Here is a 22,069-nt window from a genome sequence, read left to right on the forward strand (position 1 = left end):
AGCACTTGCACCCTTGTTCTCACCCACTCATCTGGTTATGAAAAGTAGATGAGGCTGACAGCTGGGAGAAGCCCAGAAGACTGCAACATTTTCTCCCACCACAATCAGCTACAGTTAATGTAAGAAGTCATCTTCATTTAGTTTACATAATTCTACTAATATTGGTGGTTTCTATTAACTTGTAAGATAGCATCTGGAGAAAATACCCTTAAAATTACTTCTCATTTGTTCAAGATGTTGTCTGATGAATCTTAATTCAGTTTCAAAAGCTTTTTTCTCTGGACAAAACCTAGTGCAAGCATAACATTTTGCAATGAACTGTCAGATTTGTCAACTTCAGAGACAATCCACTGGAGTTAGAGATCACACTCCCTCCGTGTGAGAATACAGAAGAGGAGGAGCAACAGGAAATGTACGGCATTGAATTCATGCACTTGTATATTCAGGAGTCACTGAAGAAAACAGGTATGGTTTCTTTCCAAATTCCAATCCCTCTGGAATAGAGTGAGGAATAAACTCTATTTGAGGATAAACTCTAGAGTGAGGATAAGAATAGCGGGAAGGATAAACTAGATAAAAGAAAACTAGGAGATGTAAAGAAACCAACAAAAAAAGACGCCCAGTGGCAGTAATATCTAAAGCAACATATTCTATTTCTCTGTGCTTAAAGGTCACAGTAAAAGACCAAAAACCACTTTTGAACAGATGTGCAGGTAGCAGCTGTTACTTGCAAGGAACTTAATTCATTGAAGACATGTTCTTCATGAAGGCTTAAAAAAAAATGACATGCTCTTTAGAACCCTAAGCCAGCTTTTTAAAGTGGTATTTCCTAAATGAATATTCAAATTATCAAAAATACATCGAGAGTTTAAAAATGAATTTTATTCCTTAATGAATTCCATTATCAGCATGAACTGATAAAACAAGTACTTTGGCCTACTTAAAATACAAAACTATCCTGAACTTTAAACTGAAAACAAACTAAGTATATTAATTTCTCTTATTTTAACCCATTGTCTTTCAGGAAATTTGGAGAGTTGCACTTCTGGTCCTTCTTCTATCGTAACTGTTAATGATTAAAGAATGTAATTGAGTAGAAGAGAATACTGAATATACTTCTTCCTAACAATGAGGCCTACAACCAGTCTCAAGTATTCTTAGGGATTTTGTTCCAGTAATGAGAACTGGATTGTGTAGTTGTAATTCCAACTGAAACTGGGAACTGTAAAACCGTTTTCTGAGTAGAGGAAAGACTAAAACAGTTTTTTTTTTTTTTTTTTTGTAAGCACTAAATCTGCTTTTCAAGTGATCTAGACAGATTTTAGTTTGTCTTCTACCAATTCCAAATCTATATCCTATCATGTAGTTGGCTCTGGGACAGCAGTCAACAGGACATTCTCCAAGGATACAGCAGACTCTGTGTAATACTGTAGTGTAGCCCTGTATCCTCGTTGTTGTAAATATTTGATCCGTCCATGATCAATCAGCAGTTTACAGAGGGCACCAATCTCCTTTCGCTCTTCAACGGGTAGCCTAGTTTCACAAACAGGAGAAAAAAACAGCATGTATTAGGAGAATAATTTTAATGAACATTAGCACTTATGCTTAGAAAAACTACTGAAGTCACTATAAATTCACTTTACCTCAGACAAGCATCTCATTTAAATATTTTAAAACTTTTGTCTGTGAAAACTGAATTTTTGAAGTAGAATGTTTTTATGAGTAATTAAAGTATTCCTGTAAAAACAAGTCCTGTTGAGGACCCAAAACAATTTCATGTTCTACCATATGTAATTTTGCTTTTCTGCTGGAGTCTTTTTTTTTTTTTTAAGAATATAATCACATACCCTTGCAGAGTGTCAAAACCAGTCTCTGTTTTGCTGTATGGTTGGTCATGTTCTTCTGTGTTGTTAGTGTGATCTTCACTTTCTTCACTAGTAGAGGTTACGGTTTCTCGCATGCCACAAGTGGCCCAGCTACTCATTCTCTGAAAATAATGAAATTCTACTGGTCCAAGTCCTACTGACTGGAAGAACTCTCTTCCTACATAGTGTGTCCAGTCACATTTGTGATGGCAACACAGTGCAATAACAATTCCAGCTACAGGCTTAAAGTCTTTGTTCCTTTCATTATCAGCTGAACTCCTAGCAGCCATTTCTGTCTTATCATTCTTAGGACGTTTTGCTGCAGGCTCTTCATTTTCTCCTTCACAGCAAGTTGCGTAGCTTTCTACCAAACATCTCAAAGCAAGATCTGGAAAAAAAAAAAACAGATATACTGAAACTAATAGCAATGACCACCCTGCCTTTATTTATATCAGCTGTATCGCAGCTGGGAACGTATGTCCCAAAAAGAATAGAAGTATGCATCACAAGCCAAACAACGACTTTGAGAATACTGAAAAATTAGAAGCATAGTTTGAAAACATAAAACCTGAAGTGCTAAATTAATATTATGAGACCTCTAGAGCTCCTAAGGGCTTATTCTCTTGAGTTCTCTTCTTCTTCTACCCAAATCAAGTTGAAATATTTTGGTTAATTGAGTGGTATATTGAAGGAGGATCTCTTCCCTATAAAACATGTCACTATTTGCTCTAAAAGTTTAATACCTAGGATATACTAATATATATATGCTTCTTAATGTTTATGTTACGTATACTTTTTAATAATATGTATACTTCTTAAATGTTTACCTGTATCATCTTTAACAGTACATATACAAGCATTAGAGTTGAGATGTCTTAAGTTAGTAGGCATGTAATTTTAGGAAAAGTGTATTAGTTCAAAATTATGAGGACAGAAAAGAAGTTCTTATTTGTTTGGAATATGTACTTAGAGCCAATACAATTTTAGAAAGAAAAATATTTTAGGATAGAGGTGACAGTGTAAAGAGATAACTTTCAACAGTTGACAAGGACAACCCCCACCCACCCCATTATTTGTTCTACTGTGTCATAAACTGAAGTACAATTTGGGTCTACTATTATCTATTTTCAGTTCCACTGCAGGCAACAGATATTTAGAATAGAATTCATCAATAGCGAGCTAGATGGAAAGAAAAAGCATAAAAATGGTTTGGAAAATCATTCCCTTCAGAATGTAAGACATAATATCCTAACTTCCTGCAGTCAACAAACATGTAATTCATACCTGTGGCAGCCCCACACAAATGTTTCCCAATTCCTACCACAGGTAGTTTTTTCTTCTCTAAACTAGGTACCTTATCTGGGAGAAAAAAAAAACAACAACAAAACAACACACAACCTTTTATTTTTAAATAAAAAAATAAACTGCCCTCCCATTACTGTAGGGGGCAGTATTTTTTTAATACAACTTCAGCACACAACACAAGAACAAATAAATGTTTGATACTACTAAAAATACAGTGGTCTGCACATACTGTTACTAAAACAATTTTTTCTAAAATGAAGGGAAGCAGATGTAGTGGTTGAGAAGCACTATTCTTGAACAACTCAGCTTTGTATGAACAATGTATTTTAATGGTGTTATAAAGCAACACAGTTTTGTTTCTGAGCAGCAACAAAAACAATGTATCAGTAAAATGATTACCAGAGAACTCTGGAATTAACTGTGGCCCAGAGAAAAGCTTCGGTTAAATAGTAATGTAAATACTGTGCCTTTTATTAAAATGCAGTATTAGAAATAAAGGATTTTGCATTTATACTAGAATAAATGCACTTAACCATTCCAGCCTTTCCATACTATTAAATGTAAGCATGACATTATGTATTAACAACTGTCTTTCGGAGATGCATTAATCTACAGTATGTATTTGCATATAAATGAGATACAGAACTTGCTTCCTTCTGTACACCCAAAGATGTATAATCTTGCAACTTCTAAAAAAATCTTTCAAGTGTTTTTTGTTTTGTTGTTTTTCATCCACAACACTGTCCCATAAATGTATAAAAAGCAGAAATTTTAAGTCTGTTTGATAATTTTAAGATAGTGATTTTTATACATATACACACATACACACCCCATTAACAATACTAGGTAAGCAGTAAGAAAGAATCTTCAAAACGAGATACATTTAAATGTACTACAAACAAATGGACTCAATATACAGAATTAAACTCTTTAATTCTGAAATAAAGGCTTAATTTTAAGTCTTACTTAAGCATAAGTGCTGAATATCAACTTGAAGCCTTTCAAATACAGAATCTCTCTTTTTATGTTTTCCATCCACCTGTGTAAATAAAATAGATTCATTAAATATGGCCAGCCACTAATAATTACAGTTTTGCTGCAGCTAATAGTGCCACACTTTTTGCTTTTAAGTCAACATCTGCACCTTTCTAACATAAAACACCAAGATTTTTTTTCTAATACGCTATTTATTACAACGTACGGAACACAAGAACACTTCCACAACTTTTAACATTTCATAGAATGGCTCGTGTTGGAAGGGATCTCGAAGATCATCTAGTTCTAACCCCCTGCCATAGGCAAGGATGTCACCCACTAGATCAGGATGCTCAGGGTGTCATCTAACCTCACCTTGAACACCTCCAGGGATGGGGCATCCACAACCTCTCTGGGCAACTTGTTCCAGTGCCTCACCACCCTCTGAGTGAAGAATTTCCTCCTAACTTCTAATCTACATTGCCCCTCTTTTAGTTTAAAACCATTACCCCTTGTCCTGTCATTATCTGATTGACAAGGAGTCACTCTCCATCTTTTTTTATGTCCCCTTTAACAACTGAAAAGCTGCAACAAGGTCTCCCTCCGGAGCCTTCTCTTCTTTAGGTTTTATGTTATTTTGAAGATAAAAAGCAAATGCTAACAACTTCAGTAACAACAGCTTAAAAATTACACTCCGCTACTGTGACAATATTCTCTTCTACCTTGAATCTTGTAGTTGCCCTTTCCACAAGCAAAAATTGAATATCTTCAATATCCTGTAAGGCAACATCAACCCAATGAGACAGCTTTCCTCGCCCAGCTCCAAACTCAATAAAACATCTTCCTGGACCAAGCAAATGTAATTTTTCCATGTTACCTAAAATGGAAGCCTACAAACATAAGAAGATTATTTATGAAACAAGCAAATATATACATGTGTATGGCAATGCCTGACAAAAAATTATTATTTCATCAAACTGCAGAAAACTTTTTCAAGGCCTCCCTTCCATGACATATTAGGGAAGGGATCTTGTGTGCACAGAGGAAAAGAGTTAAAACTTCTGGCAAATCAGCATCACCCAACCCCACAGAACTCCACCTAGAAGCCTTTGGAATGGACTTTTGGGATCAGGTACACAGTAAGATTAGTGTTCTTTGCTGATTCTCAAAGTAGCCACCCAAAATACGGGTGCTACTCTAGACAGCTATGAACCATCAGTACCCACAGAGCCTTCTCTGTATCTGTGTCGTTATGTATAGGAAAGAAAAGTAGAGCACAGGAAGAAAGTATGGAAAACAGATGTTTCTCACTTTTTTTTTCCTTCCTCAAAGTCCTACTTTGCTATAGTATGCAATCCATCTTCCTTAAAATTCCTATATATATTCAATATACACTAAAAAGGCAGAAAATAAACTCAGACTAATTCTTTTTATGTTTCTACACAACTGGAAAGTCTTTATTGAAAAAGTAAGAAATTCCTTTTACACTTAGCACTACAGTAGTTTACCTTTTGTAGCTCAAATTTATTTTTAAGTCAATAGAAAATAAGAATACACAAATGAAAACTCACGAGAACCTCACACTGTACTTTATTTTATGATCCTAATAAACTTTTGTTACTAACACTTAAAGCAGCTATTTTTAAGTTTAATATAGATAGGCTAGTATTTGAAAAGCATAGAACTATAAAAAGCATATCAGATTTCCTCTATATGAAGTGACTAGCACTATGCATGTGCAGTCATCAGAATTTACGGCTGGAGAATTCCACATTTTTGAAGACATCTACAGCTATTAGTAAAGCAGAGACCATACCTGTTGTTTCAAATGTTTAAAAGCAGATTCTCCATTCTTTGGGTCATTTAAGGCTTCATGTAAAGCCTTGTGAGACAGTATTTGTTCCTTAAGGTCAAGTTCCAGACCTGCATACAAATGTAAAACTTTTCAGTATAGGTGTCAAGAGTTTGTTTTCGTAGCATGTTAAGATATTCAAACATGAGCTCAATTTGTGGCATTAACAAAACAGTCTGTTGAGAGCCTAAGTCTATCATCACAGCTTCGTAACAGAAACAGTTATCTGTAGTGATATTTGAGTGAAAAACAACCAAAAGAAAGCACAAAAGGAGGGAAAATTAGCTACATGAACACCACCAAAATTCATTTTATCATTCTCTCAATCATGTTCACTACTTAAGATTTAGTTATTAGAGGATTGTCTACACCTTAATGATAATCACTTCAGATGTGTTCTAGTGTCAAATACATCTCACCTTTTCATAAATATTTAATGACAAATATAACAAGGAAATAATTAATTCAATTCAAAATGCCTTAGTCTATTAAGTGAGCTCACCATTAGTTGCTTTTTTCAACTTGATAATTAAATTCTCTAACTCTTCTTTGGATAGGGAAGAAAGTGTTACCTTTTAAGGGAAAAAAAAAGACCTTTTTATTTTTGCTAGTTCTTTAGTCATATCATAAATTGCAGCATGTTACGTAGGGAACAAGCTTTGGAATGAGTAAGTGTACTCACTTGTTTTTCTGGTATTTCTGCTACATCTTTTAAACCTGCGTTAATATCTTGAACAAAGTAGACCTTCAAAAAACAAGAGAAAAGCAATCTGATTTTATTACCATTATTTTCCTAAAGTCTGATCCTGAATACCCAGCAGAAGTTACTGTTCTGGCATATTTTGACAAGAATGAATGTATTTATAAGAATTAAGCTGTTAATGCTTACTAGACCGGTAACAGTGACAACTTTAATATTTCTTATGTGCAGCATTGATAAGACAGAAACATAAAGAAGCTGTCTTTGTTTTCTTGGAACAGCTGTTGAGATGTATCTGACTCCTTCCTTCAGCACTGACTGCAACTGCCAGCCTTGCTTTCCATAATTCACTGCTAAATGGAGTGAAGCTGGCAGATACTTAAGTTAGCAGACTGCCAGAGGTAAGAGAACATCTACAGCTCTCTGCCAGTTGTGCTTTTCCAGGACAATCTCTCATTAAGCCTCTAAAATAAATGATTTTGTGGCATTGTGAGAGCTTGTTCTTAGAAAACATCTGAGAAAATTCCATTTAGCATTTTCCTTCATAACTAAGAGAACTGAAAAGTTATACAGAATTACAGTGAGATATAGAAGATAAGGAGCATGGAATGCGAATTCCATTTCAGCTGAACAAGTTTCCACACTGTGCTTATGGTAGTGCTTGCTAAGACTGCAGTTTTCTTCTTCACAGCTATATTCACCACAGTAAATTCTGTGCAAAGCTGTAATGGTTGGGGCCTTAAAGCTGAGATGAAGTAATGCTGAATTTTACACTGTACTTACTGGCTTTGGCTTCTCTCTTGAATTGCATTTTTTCAAATGTTTTTGTAGCTGGTCTTCATATACAGTGCTAAAATCCAAATAGAAAAGTAAGTAACACCATTTATAATGAGAACTCTGATTTAAAAAAAAACAAAACACAAAAACACGCATATTTACATATACTTACTGTTTTGGATCAAGAGGACATGGAATTCTTTTCCTGTCATTTTCTTTCTAGTTATAAAGAAAAGGTTTAAACAACACTAAAGCACGCATTCAGTGTTCCCATTTTAGAGAATGTTACGAGTGTTTTGAGTTTTATGAACGTTACGAGTTCTGAGCAACGTTTGAGTGTTTGAAACACCTATGCTGAGGTAGCCAGGTTAACTAGAGTGGAGGAAGCGGGTCAAGAATTGAATATCTAAAAATAAAACACCTCCTAAACCTTTAACTGAATGACAGCGTTACCGCTGAGCTGCTGCCCGTAGGACTCCAGGGCTCACAGGACGGCCCCGTCCATGCAGCGGGGCCACCACAGCCGGAGGCGGCGGCGGCGGCTGCCTCAGCGCCCCGACCCCTCCCAGGACACCGCAGCCCCCAGGGCCCGCCCCTCCCGGTACCTCCTGCTGCCCGTGCTCCCCGCAGAAGCGCCTCCCGAGGGCCGGCACCATCCTGCAGAAGCGCTTCTTCCTCGCCACGAAATAGGCGCACCGGCCCGGCTCCGGCTCCAGCTCCGGCTGCGGCGCCGCCATCTCGCTCCCAGCTCCCCCCGCGCTGGCTTCCCGGGCGCCATCTTGAGGCTCCTCCTCCGCGGGCGCCGAGCGGCAAAGTCAAAGCGCAAAATGGCGGCCGAGGGGCTGTTCAACCGGCCGCTCAGCGTGCGGCTGCGGGGCCCCGGCTGCCAGGAGAGGTGAGGAGGGAGGGAGGGATCGCGGGCTCGTCTCCAGCTGCAGGGAAGCTCCGTTGCCTCTTTCGAGAGAAGGGCTCCCGAACGACGCCTTTTCCTTTACGCTTTTCGCTTTCTGCGCTGTATCGGTGCGGCTGTGGGGCTGCGCTGGGGGTCCGCGCGTTATGGGGCCGGAGCGGCTCCGGCCGGGGAGGAGGCACAGAGGGGCGGTGGGGACGCGGTTACAGGAGGGACGGGGGGAAGGCGGCTGAAGGTGGCTGAAGGCGGCTTCCCCCTGTGGGGCTGCGGCCGGCCGCTGTTTGCGTGCGTCTCCGGGCAGCCGCGGTTACTGAGGGCCCGGCGGAGTTGGCACGGGACGGTTGGTTTCTGTGGGGTGTTTTAATGCACGTAACCTCTCAGGTCACTCGACAAGAGGTAGCGGTGCTTAAATGATTGTTATAATCTTCAGCAGTCATTAATACATCTCAGCAGACTTTTGCAGAGGTCCTGGTTTCAGACAAAGTTTAAAAACTTCTGCCTTGTTATTGAGAGTTTGGTGGATCGTAAGCATAAAACAAACAAAAAGCAGCTGAGGTGACTGAGGAGCTGTAATGATACGTGAAAGCCCCATGATTTCAGTTATCTTAGTAGTAGTAGTGCGAGCTTTCTTGATATTTCTGCTTAAACTTTGTTTGCTAAGTGTCATCTGATTCCTGTAAGGTTGCTATGAGCAGATGTTATCTGAAGAATATTTTCTTGATTTGTTAATGTTACATCTTGTTGTACACAGGAGATTAGATGTCCGAGTGAATATTGAGCTGCTGTCAATTTCTAATCCTGTTCACAGAAAGGTTTGTAGATTTATTACATTTGTGTTGTTCATTGTTTTATCAGTATTTTGTTGCATAACAGGACAGATAGGCAACGGAAAAGCAAAATAAGATTTTGGTATGTTTGTCACTTGATCTTATTTTATTTTTGAGTAACTCAGTTGGTTTGGTATGAATCTCCCCATAGCCTTTTTAGCTCACCCTTTTTAGTTTTGCTGTTCGTGGAAATTTATAAACTTAAAAACGAGAAGAATTTGTAGACCCTTGGAGGATCTTGAGTTAGCTTAAGAGCAGTCTTGTTTTAAGTATAGTTAGTTCTTGTTTAAAAATGCTATTGACCTTGCAAAGTCCTCATCTAAACTACTGAAAATTACAACTTCTGTGTGGATGCAACATTTTGGTTTTTTATGAGTGTGCGTGTTGCTGTCCTTGAATGTTTGGAATTCACCCAGTAGGGATAGGAAAGAAGTAATGTACTAAATTGCAGTAAAAAAAAATCCTTAGGAAACTAGCAATTAGATTTATATTAGGGATTATAAAATCCGTTTTGTTGTGTGTCTAATTTGTTAGTTAAACTTTATTTCCACCTACCGTGGTGTTACGGTTGGTCACCAGTTGGTGATAGAGTTAATGAAGACTGATGGGTGTGTAAAGGAGCAAAACATATACACGCATATATATTTATATGTATGCCTATGTATATATATGTACACATAAATCTATGTTTTGCTCCTTTACACACTCATCTGTATCTGTCTTCATTAACCGAACACTTAACTGAACACTGCTTGTTCACATAACATTATCATCACCACAGTTAAGAGAATTAAATATATATATAATTAGAATTAAATATATATATACATTATAACTAATATATAATATGATATATTAAATATAAACATAACCAGAATTAAGCATATTAATATATACGTTATATATAATATGGTATAAATATATTTAATTCTAATTATATATATTTTTTTATATATTTAATTCTCTTAACTGTGGTGATGATGTTATGTGAACAAGAAGTGTTCAGTTAAGAACTGTGTACCAAGTGTGGATATATATATATATACATATATATATCTGTATAAGTGGGATTGTTGAAATCCAGTTGTGTACATCAGTGAGTGATCACTCTAAAAAGATAACTCCATGTACTTGGATAAGTTTGTTGGACATGAAACCAAGCAGGCGTTCTTATCCTACCCGACAGCCTACCCTAGTTGTATTGTAGTGTCAGTAGTTTTAACAGCTAGCTTTATGTGTAAGTCCCAAGGTTTGTTTACACCGCTCTAGCTAAGAGTTTTGTTATTCTTAGTGGTACCTGAATTACTGCAGCTTACTTCAGTTTTGTAGGTGTACATGTGCTGTGGTAACACCTCAGTTAGGCTGGAAGAGCCAGTCAGTTTTCTGCTTGGTTTTCTTCTGCTCTTCACGTAGGTGCGAGACTATTAGACAGCAGGTGTGTGGGTCTAATGTACCAGGTGTTTCTAATAGTCCCAGGCTTGTAACAAGACTACAATTTTTAGAGAAAGCAATTTTTCCAAAACACTGTGGAGGCTTCCAGTGAACAAATGAGTTTATTTTTTTAAAACCAAAGCAGCATAAAACTACAATTTTCCTTACAAGTTTACTAGATTTTAGCAGCATCAATTATATGTTTCCTTTGCTAAGCTTTCTATTCAAGTATATAGACTGTTCAGAAGGTGTTTTCTCAAATTGCTTGGAGCAATAGGACCTGAAAAACCTGCAAATGTGGGAATGGTGTGTTTGTGACCCACTACAGTGGACTGCTCGCTCATAGGGGGGATCTGCACACTATTTAATGATGGGGGATATTCTTCCTTCAGCGGGCAAATAAATTTCTTCAGGTAGAACAATGAAGGGATGCGGAATTTTGAAAAATTTGCTGCTGAAATTTGAATGTTTTTTACTTGTTTTATTTTTGTGAGAAATAGTTTTTCTGTTTTTTTTTCCCCACTGTAGTATTTAAAATCGAAATTGTGTTAAATGTGAATGTTTTCTCCTTTCTAAATTAGTTGCCATAATTCTTATTTTAATTTGGTTAAAAAGTAAAAATATTAAATAAACTGTTTGCAATATTTAAACAATCCTACAGTGTATTTTACAGTATTTTAAAAACATATTGAAATACCTTTCTTTTCAGGATTTAGCTGTCCGATTGACTAATGATGCTGACCCTTTTTTCCTTTATAATCTTGTCATATCTGAGGAAGATTTTCAAAGGTGAGTGAAGTGGTAATATTTGTGAACATTCCTCATGGTAATAAAAAAATATGTTTTTTTAGCTTATAAAGGTTTATCTTAGACTTTTGTTTCTAGCATATCTCATTTGCAGATTTTTGGCGGTAGTATTCTCTTCCACCCATCTGTGAAACTGACAAGTCTAGGAAGGTTATTGGCTCGAGGTTATGCAGATGAGTGACAGAATCCTGACATTAAGTTCCCTGTGTAGTTACAGTACCACAGTTTATTGTACTCCCTGTGTCTTTTTTTTGTATCATAACTGCTTCTTATAGATTATTGTAAGTTTGTGAACTATTTAAAGAGCTAACTGCAAGAGGAAAGTACGTCTGCATACATAGCTTCCAAACCTGAGGCTTTGTCTTGTGGTTGTTTTTTTTTTTTTTTTTTCCATTCTAATTGCACTGTTGAATCTCAGTTTATTTCGCTTGTTCAGAATTTGATCATCAAATTTGAGCCCCAGGCACAAACAGTTCATGCTTTTCTTCTTCAAAAAAGGTATTATTATATATCATACATACACACCTGTGTAATCAACGTGCTTCAAAAGTAAAATAGAATTTTTAAAGCAGATGTGCAGAAATATTTCATTTTTTCATTATACAAAGTATGGCTTCTGCATACATGTTTAACTCTTTGAATTTACCACATTAGTATTGAAGGTGCACAATTAAATGAGCAAGTAGGCAGGTAAAATCTTTGTAATTTTTGACTCTTCCCTCATCTGCAAAGCATTGTCCCTTTATACTTCCCTGTGCCCCTATCCTTACTGTGCTGTGCTTAAGAAGGACTTATGCTTGAAGGAATGTGCTTGTTCTGCCACAATAGCTTTTTTTTTTTTTTTCTTAGTGCAGCAGTCTTGCAAAAATTCTTGAAGTTAAAAGTAATCACCAGAGAATATTATCCAAGACATGATCACGTTTCTTCTGTGTTCAGGGTTGAAAATAACATACTAGCAAACTTAATGATATGATCAGAATTGGTTCTTTCTATTCATGTAAACAAAATACTTCTCTAGAAAATAAATTACATTTCTATATAATGTTAATATTTTTTTTCCCAATCTGTTTATGTAGCTTGAAATCCCAGCAAGGTCTCTTGGTAGACTTCTCTGCTTTCCCACAAAAATTTATAGATCTGCTTCAACAATGCATTCATGAACAGAACAAAGATACCCCGAGGTAGGTGATAAGTGAGTACCATATCACTCTGTGTATCTGTTTTGAGTTTTTAAAATATTTGTCCAACAGTCTAAGTCAGTAGAACAAGGATTGTTTAACCTTTCCTTGGACATCTCAGTATCGGTTAGTGGATGTTGCTGACACAGCCTAAATCTTAAGAGGTCTCAGCAGTGACATTGCTGCCTAATAATACATGTAGGCTCCCTTATCAGAATTGAAGCTGGCAAGTTACAAGAAGCTAGCAGATGTGCAAGGATGCAGTGCCACTGTGTGATTTGGGTGGTTGTATATTTTTGTGTTGTTTTTTTTTTTTGTTTGTTTTTCAGCGGGTTGGAACAGTTTAATACTAGAAAGCTAATACGAGCTTAATGGACTGAAGTATAAATTGTTATTTTTCACAAGAGAAGCCACAGTAATAAGGCATTCTGATAAGGATTTTCTCTTGCTTTTGTTTCAGTGCTCAGATACTAGTATGTGAGGCGGGTGACCTGAGGTTTACTCTTTCCTATAGTGGTATTTTCATACGTGGCTTTTGTGTGTGCACACTGAGAAAGCCCTGTTCACAGTACCTCACTCCCCAGTAGTTGGGGTCGTTTCCTGAAGTGTGTACTATGGACTTTGAATTTAACTAGGCAATAGGATCGAGGAGTCTATTTTCTTTTGGAATTAGGTTACCAAGGCCTTACTTGATTTTGGACACCTAAGTTTAAGATGGGCTTCTGAAAATTTTACAGATAACTGAACTGATAAGTTTTGTACATTTCTTGTTATAAAGTGTAAGCATTCCAAATTATATTTATTTGTAGTATCAACTACAACATTGGAATTGAATGGCATAGTCATTTTTTCAAATGAAAATCTGGTCAGCCTTTTATTGCATGTATAAAAATATATTTTATTTGAAAATAGCTTGTAGGATCTATAGGTCGTCTCAGTAATGGTATGGTAAATGTTGTTTTTATTTTGTTTTTCCCTAGGTTTTTGCTGCAGTTAGTTTCTTCAACATCTGATCTAGATCACACTCCTGTCTCTTTAAACATTGTGGAGACCAACCCTTTTAAGCACCTTACCCATCTCTCTCTAAAATTCCTACCAGGAAATGATGCAGAAATAAAGAAATTTTTAGCCAACTGCTTGAAATGCCTTAAGGTAAAATGATGACTGAGTCTTGATGCTATGTGTATTTAAACTTTTTTTTTTCAGTCTTAATACTTTAAAAGCATGCACCAAATTGTGTAGATGTTTTATTATTATTTTAGTTCATGTGTGTCATTGCATGCAGTTATTTTGGCACATGTTACAAAACTAAATTGTTACTTTCTCTCTAGCAATGAGAATCTTACATACCCACTAAACCAAGTGTTATAATTCGAACTGACAGAAAATCGGGTGTTTATATGCAGTGCATGCACTATGCAGCTGTTGAATACTTCGGTGTTTCATGCTTCATAGCCTTGTTCTGATTGCCAGATCAACTGCAAAAATAGCATACTGTAAGCTTTCTGTCTTTTTTTCTGCAATCGGGTTTAGGAAACCATGTGTGTGTGTATAATTCTAAGGTCCTAGGGGCTTCAGAGGGCTAGTGGTGTAAATAGCAAATGAGAATTGTAATGTTGGTGCAGTTGGTAGCGTGCTAAATTTTAATCTAATGCAAAATTAATGATTTCATAGTTTGACTGTTGTCTCTTTTGTAGCCTGCGATTTGCCTCCCTTCTATTGTGCTATCATGTTTAGAGCTGCCTATGAAGTCATTTTAATGAAACAAATTTACAGTATTTAGTTAATTTGTTACTAATGCAGCTCCTTTGTACTCAAATCTTTATAGCTCTCTTTCCTTAAAGAGACTTAATAAGTTTAATACAGTATTTTTACCTTGTGAGCTAATGCATTTATTTCTTTTTTTAATGTATAGATAATCTTACTCAATATGGATTTTATTTAATAAGGTGATGTTTCCACAATTACAATGTGGCTGCTTAGAAAGGATATAATGATGGTAAAATGGAACCTAAACACTAGCAATTTAGGAGCTAAGGGTTTGTCTTGCTATCAATTTGTACACAGGAAGACAAAATGATTTTGGAAGAAAAACTTAAAAAAAACGAAGAGGATCTGACCAGACAACTGAGTTATACTCAACAGGTAACGCACGTTTTTAACTCTCCTGTTCTAAGTTGTTTGTACTTCCTAGGTTAGGTGACCAATGCTACACATGAATACAACTTGTTAATTGTGAACTTCCAGTATAAGGCTATGCTAACAAATTCATTTTTTCTTGTTCTACCTCTTTTTTTCTGTTTTAGTACTTTTTTGTTTTTTTCCCCAGTCTGTGGAGAATGTGTGTATAGTGGTCTGGTTGGTAACTGCTACTTAGCCAAAATAATTGATGTGGAAATGAGAGAAAACAATAAGAGTAGACAAATATTCTCTAAATATTCTCCATATGGTTAGAAACCTTTATATTTGCAGAAACTGTGAAACCATGACAAATAAATCAGAAGTATTGGAGGTTCACTTTTGGATTTTTATAGTCAGCCCAGTAGTGACTTCGCATTTGCGCTTTAGGAGAATGATAGCAATGGGTCAAATTCTAGAACTATCAAGGTGGCTTTTTTGACCATCATGAAACAGAAAAATTTCCTTAAATCTCCTGTTGTGGAGCATTTTTTTGGAGTAGAACATTCATCTTTGCATTTTTCATGCAATTGGAGTCTAATAGATTATATTTGGTAAATTGTAATGCAGAACTACAAACCAAAAATACAAAAAGATGCTGCTTAAGAACTCTCCCCCTGGCCCCTCCCACTAGAGCACTTTGTGTTTAAAACATCCAGAAGAGATAATGATAGGGAACATCAGCAGACTGTTCTTTCACTCTTAAGTTAGAAGAAAATACAATTTGAAATGCAGATTATTTTATTCACATAAGGTCAGAAAGCTGCTATTGAGCTTCTCAACAACTTTCCTGTTCTTAGAATGACCGGATATTTTGGTGTCTTGTACTGAGATGCACTTTCACAAAGTAACAATAAAGAATCATTCAGTATCGAATTAAATGCTTCGTTTTTTAAAACCTTGCTGTGTGGTTTGTCAAACTTCAACAGAGCTTGTCAGAGAAGAGCCGAGAACTAGACAAACTGAAAAACGAATGGACATCGTACACTGCAGCTCTGACAAACAAACACACGCAGGAGTTGACAAATGAGAAGGAAAGAACTCTCCAGGTATGACAGCAGGAAAGAATTAACAATATTCTTGGCTTATGCTTAAGATTTGTTGGATAACTGTTTTTTTCCTCTTTGTAGGCACAAGCTCAGTACCAACAACAGCATGAACAACAGAAAAAGGAATTGGAAAGTTTGCATCAGAAAAGTATTCAACAGTTGCAGAACAGACTCTCAGAACTTGAGGTTATCAATAAAGATCTAACAGAAAGGAGATACAAAGGAGACTCCACAGTCAGAGAACTGAAAGCAAAGCTATCTGGAGTAGATGATGTATGGCTAATTAATTCCCATAACCAAACTTATAATTTTTAGAGTGATAAAGCTGCCTGCCTATGCTGATAAGAGAAAATATAGCATATTAAGTTTGACTCTTCTTCATTCCACATTTTGCATGCTATAATTTCAATGTATCTTTTAAAATTAGTATTATAGTGTGTTTTGTTGTTGTTTTTGTTTTTTAATTAAGACAATAAAATTCCTTCCCAACATTCTAGGAATGTCAAAGAGCAAAGCAGGAGGTGCTGTCACTGCGGCGGGAGAACACTACTCTGGATGCTGAATGTCATGAAAAAGAGAAACTCATTAATCAGTTACAGACACGGGTTGCTGTCCTGGAACAAGAGATCAAAGATAAAGATCAACTGGTTGTTAGAACCAAAGAAGTATTAGATGCAACACAAGAACAAAAGGTTCCTTCAAGTTTCAAATTCATTCTCTCTAAACCTCTGTAAACCTTGTTAATTGTACTGTCTTTAGGTTACTAGATGACCACATTTTATGAGTGCAGCAAGTAAGCTTTCAAATTTAGATAAAGGTCCTGAATTATGGCATCAAAAGTAAACTGGGTTCGTTTTGATGAAGGTAGCCACTGTTTTACTATTTTGTGGCAGTTGGGTGAAGTTAGTGGTAATTTTTGTAAAGGTGGATGAATTGACAGAACCCTATGCAATTTGACTGAAAAGCAAGGACTGATTTTTTTTTATTATTTTTTAAGGACTAGTTATAAAAATTAATGAGGTTCTATTTAAAATTATGATGTCTATTCCATATCTTAATTATTAAAAAATATTCAAAATTCTTTTAAAGGTGATACTGGAAGAGAATACAGAAAAAAAACAAGGTCATATTGAAAAACTTGAGACAACAATTAGGTCACTGTCATCTGAACTTCTTAAGGTTTGTTTGAACATACCATTAGCTTTATGTCTGTCTGTCCTTTAGGTGTTTCTTATTTTGAAAATACACCTTTTTTTTTTAAATAGGCTAATGAAATTATCAAGAAATTACAAGGAGATTTGAAAACCTTAATGAGTAAATTAAAACTGAAAAATACAGTAACGATTCAACAAGAAAAACTATTAGCAGAAAAAGAAGAGAGACTTCAAAAAGAGCAGAGAGAATTGCAGGAGACTGGACAATCTCTTCGAATGAAAGAGCAGGAGGTATTGTGATAGATGAACCTCTGTCCTGTAAACATTATTGTATGTAGTACGTTTTCTTGTGTGTATCGTGGGTTTTTTTTAAACTTAAAATACCTACAGCAATAATTCTATTCAACATAATAGACTTACTGTAAATTAGTTAATGCATGTGTGTGTGTGATGAATGTTTTCATATTGTCATGTTAAACTGATTTGCAAGAGACGTACGTCCACATGAAGGAAAATACTGCTGAAAGTACAAAGCAGTGCAACAAATGAATAGACGTGCTTTACAGGGTATATTCCTGTGAAAGCTGGAGGTAGAGGCAAAAAAGTAAGAGTGAACTTGTTCCCTTGTCTTGCTTAGGGCCCTTGCATTGTTTAATAATGAAGAATTAAGGTCAGAAAGGTCTCTGGCTGCAGTCTGGTCCAAACTCTGGCTAGAAGCGGTACTTAGTTTCGAAGTATTGTCATACTGCTTTTGTATGATATTTAGTTTGAACTTCTCTCAGTTTGGAATTGTCCCGATCCTTCACTCTTATGTATATATCCGTTACTTCTTATATATACGATCATATTTCTTGAGTTTTGAATCAGTACTAGTTCCTGATGGAGCTGTAATCAGTATGGGAACATTGCAGGTTTGCAAGTTACAAGAACAACTTGAAGCTACAATACAGAAACTGGAAGAAAGTAAGCAGTTACTGAAAACCAATGAAAATGGTACGTTTATACCATTTAATTTCTCTTTGAAATTTTACGATGATTTAGCTAGTTTGCTTTTTTTTTTTTTTTTTTTTTTTTTTTTTTTTTTTTTAAGAGCTGCAGTTATTGTCAGCATAGCACAAATAAGCTTCTGTCTGGGTGCGTAGTAACCTAGAGCTGTACAGTAGAGATGACTGCCTTTGCGTGCATGGGGCTAGCTCTAGCTCAGGGTGCAGAGGAAGGAGCAGTGGCCTGTAGGAGGGGGAAGTTTAAGCAAAAAGCCTTTTTGTGAGACCTGGGCTTACAGTGATACTTGAGCTTGAGGAAGTGGGTTGGGGGAAAGCCCACCAAACGGTCACTTTTGTTTGAGGAAGAGTTAACTGGTGTTTTAAACGGCTTGTTTTAGCTAGGAGGTGAGCTTGACCTCTTTTTTTTTTTTTTTTTTTTTTCATTTCTCTTCAGTAATCACATGGTTAAACAAACAGCTGAATGAAGTTCAGATGACAAAGAAGATGGATACTCCTACCAGCACGCATGGTGGTGCTAGGACTGCAATTTCACCTCATGGCATGGTAAGATACAAATATAAATAGCAATAAACTGTTGTTGTTAGAACGTAATACCCAATTTGGTGCTAGCTGATGCCCTGGCCTTGGGAGTATTTTTTAAGCTCTAACTAATTAAAATACATGAAACAATATTAAAACTGTTTTTGAAAAAATTAAGTGTGGGATGAAAACAAACACCTCCCCACCCTCCACTTTTGTGCTGTGAAGTTAACTAACGTTCTAAGGATCTTTGTATGAATCAAAATGTAATGTTTATTCCTTTTTGGATACACTTACTAGTGGGATTTGGAAATGTGAAAGTACACAGTAAAAAGCCCTATCAGGCTATCGCTAAGAATCGTAGCTTAGTGGTTCCTGCTCCTTTTTAGCCCCCATGTGTACAGGCTTCTATTTGCACCTTGCAGCTGATGAGTGAGTTTCTTACTCAGTGGAAGGGCATATTCATGTGAAGATGCCTGACTTATGCATGTAATATATTAATCAGTTACACAGTATGTAGCTTATTACGATTTTATTTTAGTATAAGCTAGAACAGTGCTCATGTCCTTCAAATTTTAAAAGGCTACAGGTTTTCCTTACAAATGTGAATCTTGGAAATGTGTTTTTTTTTTTTTTTTCCTTCCTATTAGAAAGAATTACATGATTGAAATGTTAACTTAGCAATTGTGTTTACTTGTTAAGCCTGGAATTTCAAATTTCTACAGCACATATATTTGAAGAATTGTTTTCTCCTTTAGAGATGTATTCTTCCTTTCTTTCAGATGTGTTCTTTCTCTTACAGCTTGACCGACCATCCTTTCCTAGCCTAGGAATCAATCATCCTTTTTCTCCCCTGTATGCCTTCCAGAAGTTTCCAGAACAAGCACGTAACAAAAATATCAATCCGCAATGTCCAGTACCAAAGGTAGGTATTTTGACTTTTCTGTTTGGCTAAAACTATAACAGCATAAAAAATCAAAACTTTGTTTTGAATGTTTCTCAAAATGCATAAATATTTGCAGTATAACTAGTGTACAGCTTAACAAAGATAATACACGGTTAGTGTGCTTTGCTGTACTTAACTGCTATTCAAAGCATAGAAGTGTTAATCCCTGAGAAGCCCACTCTGAATACCTGCGGGTGGACCGTCCTGTCTGGAGTATCTGGAGCATCTTTACTTAACCTGCAACTCCTTTTTTTTTCAGCAGATTCAATTTAACACGCAGCTTTCAAAAATGGATCAACATTCAGATGTTCAGACAGTGACTGCTACAACTAGTCATCCAGCAAATAAGGAGAAGTAAGTATTATCTATTGCATTTTCCTTTTATAAAGCCATTTATCTTCTGTGAGTATCTGCAACTGAGCAAAACATTTCCAGTAGCAAGCTTGTTCTGTGATCTGATTTTCTCCACTGACATGTTAACGAATTTTAAGTTCTGGCAGACTTGCTGCTCAGTAAGCTTGGTTTGCAGGTAGCAAATCAGGATCTTTGCTTTCAGGAGGAAGTACCAAGCAGGTATGTCCCTTCTGCTGACATATCCATGGCTACCAGGGATAGATCAGTCAGAAAATGAGTTGTAGATTGTTCTTATTTGACTGAATCAGGCATTGTTTATATTTGAATGATAAAATTCATAGGAACTTAGTAGTTCCACTTCAAGTCTCTCTTTTATTTTCCTGAATGTGTTTCTGTCCACAGTCAATGTTAATTGTTTAAAATCCTTAATTAGCTTTTTTATTTCTAGTGGTGAGAATTTGGGGCTGGAATCAAGGTATTTCAAGAAAAAAGATGACAGCATTCCTTTACGAGGGCTTAGTCAAAATACACTAAACTCAGGTATGTGTGTATGGAAAGAATTAAACAAGACCTTATTTGAAATGTACTTAAAGGGTAACAATAGTTATGATTCTATGAACACTGTCTTGTTTCTGCTATTCTACAGAGTACTTGAAACCCTACTTACCAACAAAAGTCCAACCATTACCAACAGCTACAGTAACAACAGCCTCAGCTTATTTTCCTGGATAGCAGACAGGATGCTTAAGAACTTTCTCTTAACTGTTTGGGGAATTTGGAGATGTCCTGTATTAACAACATACTCGTAAAGTATCAGTATGAACTGACAAGGTAACGTCTGGATCTGTTTTCTTTGAGAAAGATATCTCGACGTATACGGATGACTTTTTCGGATAGTTAAACCAATTCAGAAAAGATAAAGCTTTAAGGGGCCTCAGCCTTAATGGTAACGCCACTGTAGGTAAGTCACTGAATTAAGCGCTGAATTTTCTCCTGGTATTTGAGAACTTTGTCTTCCTGAAAATGCACAGAAGTGCACTGACATCTTTTTTATAGGAATTGACAAGTGTGGCTCCGTAACAGATGATGTGTATTCTCTGGTATTCCCCAATATGGAACGTTTTTCCGTATGACTACTTTTCTTCTTTCAGAGAAAGGGTGTTGCACATAATTTCCAGCACTTCCTTGGTTGTGCTGTTAACTTTACTAATGGTCAAGCTTGTAAGTTAGCATGACTTTTTTCCCCTTTCAGGTTTATTTTTGAAAACTTGATCAATTTGGGAACCAGCTTATTTGAATTGCATACAGGTTTACAAATACTGTAACTAATACTAAGATCCTGAATGATTTCACTGAAGGTATAAAAGTATGGGTTAAAAATGTCATTTGGTGTTGCCTTAATGTCTGTTTTCTGTCAGTACTATAGCCCCCAGGCCACTGCACATAAAATGCTGTAAAACAATTTATCTGAACTATTGAAATTAGCACAACATCTAAAAGCTATTTTGTATTTACTAATTGTATTTTACAACTATAACACCGTACAGAAACTGAGGATATTCTAACACTCAAACTAAATTTGAGTCTATTCAGCATATTTTATTACCTGTGCTCAAATGCTAGAATCATGTTACAACTTCATTTGGTGCAATTTTTCACTTGGTGTCCCAATAAAGAACTGGCACGCAAGTACTTGTAACAGCTAAAATACACTTCTTTTTTCAAAGCCAGTTTACATACTTGTTTTTAAAGATAGTTCATACCTGAATATTTAACTGCAGCCAGAGGGATGTATATTTTAGTGGTTTGTTTTGCAGTGCAAAATGTGTATATTTGTTTATAATCAGCATCATGTATATTGACTTTTGATATGTGTAAGTTCAATGGAAATATTAAACGTTTATAAAACATTATTTTCAGAGGTTTTTAAGATTACTATATTAATATTTCTAGTACACTGACATGCCACGATGAGGACAATGGCAGAATGGTTCTGTACTACTGTATTCACTTTTCTCTGGAGTTTCCTTCCCAGCTTATTCACTTCCTCACGCAATGCTGCATTGCTGGACCAGCACTACGGTGCACGTACCATCTGCAGATGACAGCCACCCCATTCTAAGGTCTGTGCTTGTGCAAGGTCAAGCTAGTTTAGTTTGAGTGAGTAGGTATAACTGAATGTGAAGTTGATCTGTTTCTCTTGGAAGTATGTATAAGCTGCTATCCAACAGCAGACTG

At 36.3% G+C, this 22,069-nt stretch overlaps 3 protein-coding genes across 5 annotated transcripts in view; 2 read left to right on the forward strand and 1 right to left on the reverse strand.

Moving 5' to 3' along the window:
• LRRC39 (leucine rich repeat containing 39) overlaps positions 1-1,146 on the forward strand; it is a 7,252-nt gene extending 6,106 nt beyond the window's left edge. The window contains exons 8-9 of the mRNA XM_084290871.1: positions 326-465; positions 1,025-1,146. Of these exons, the coding sequence (XP_084146997.1) occupies positions 326-465; positions 1,025-1,080 (196 nt within the window). The 3' untranslated portion in view covers positions 1,081-1,146. The remainder of the gene's footprint in view (positions 1-325; positions 466-1,024) is intronic.
• TRMT13 (tRNA methyltransferase 13 homolog) lies at positions 861-8,239 on the reverse strand. 2 transcript variants are annotated; one of them, XM_084290869.1, is made up of 11 exons: positions 8,080-8,239; positions 7,647-7,693; positions 7,481-7,547; positions 6,680-6,742; positions 6,500-6,569; positions 5,962-6,068; positions 4,868-5,035; positions 4,137-4,209; positions 3,150-3,224; positions 1,848-2,253; positions 861-1,533 (listed from the first exon to the last, which is right to left on the reverse strand). In XM_084290869.1, the coding sequence occupies exons 1-11, from the start codon at positions 8,209-8,211 to the stop codon at positions 1,359-1,361; spliced, it is 1,383 nt and encodes a 460-aa protein (XP_084146995.1). In that variant the 5' UTR covers positions 8,212-8,239; the 3' UTR covers positions 861-1,358. The 2 variants fall into 2 exon arrangements, with proteins under 2 accessions (XP_084146995.1, XP_084146996.1); XM_084290870.1 differs by lacking the exon at positions 3,150-3,224.
• A 30-nt stretch (positions 8,240-8,269) lies between these two features.
• Positions 8,270-21,613, forward strand: SASS6 (SAS-6 centriolar assembly protein). 2 transcript variants are annotated; one of them, XM_084290873.1, is made up of 17 exons: positions 8,270-8,369; positions 9,136-9,196; positions 11,352-11,431; positions 12,526-12,630; positions 13,608-13,779; positions 14,695-14,772; positions 15,735-15,854; positions 15,936-16,127; positions 16,352-16,546; positions 16,944-17,033; positions 17,120-17,299; positions 17,920-18,001; positions 18,446-18,555; positions 19,334-19,456; positions 19,740-19,831; positions 20,280-20,371; positions 20,478-21,613. In XM_084290873.1, exons 1-17 carry the CDS (start codon positions 8,302-8,304, stop codon positions 20,561-20,563), a joined length of 1,926 nt encoding a protein of 641 aa, XP_084146999.1. In that variant the 5' UTR covers positions 8,270-8,301; the 3' UTR covers positions 20,564-21,613. The 2 variants fall into 2 exon arrangements, with proteins under 2 accessions (XP_084146999.1, XP_084146998.1); XM_084290872.1 differs by having other exon boundaries at positions 8,288-8,369; positions 19,737-19,831.
• Positions 21,614-22,069: the final 456 nt, after the last annotated feature.

Source organism: Netta rufina, assembly GCF_964035555.1.
Source record: "Netta rufina genome assembly, chromosome: 8".
NCBI classification, from domain to species: Eukaryota; Metazoa; Chordata; class Aves; order Anseriformes; family Anatidae; genus Netta; species Netta rufina.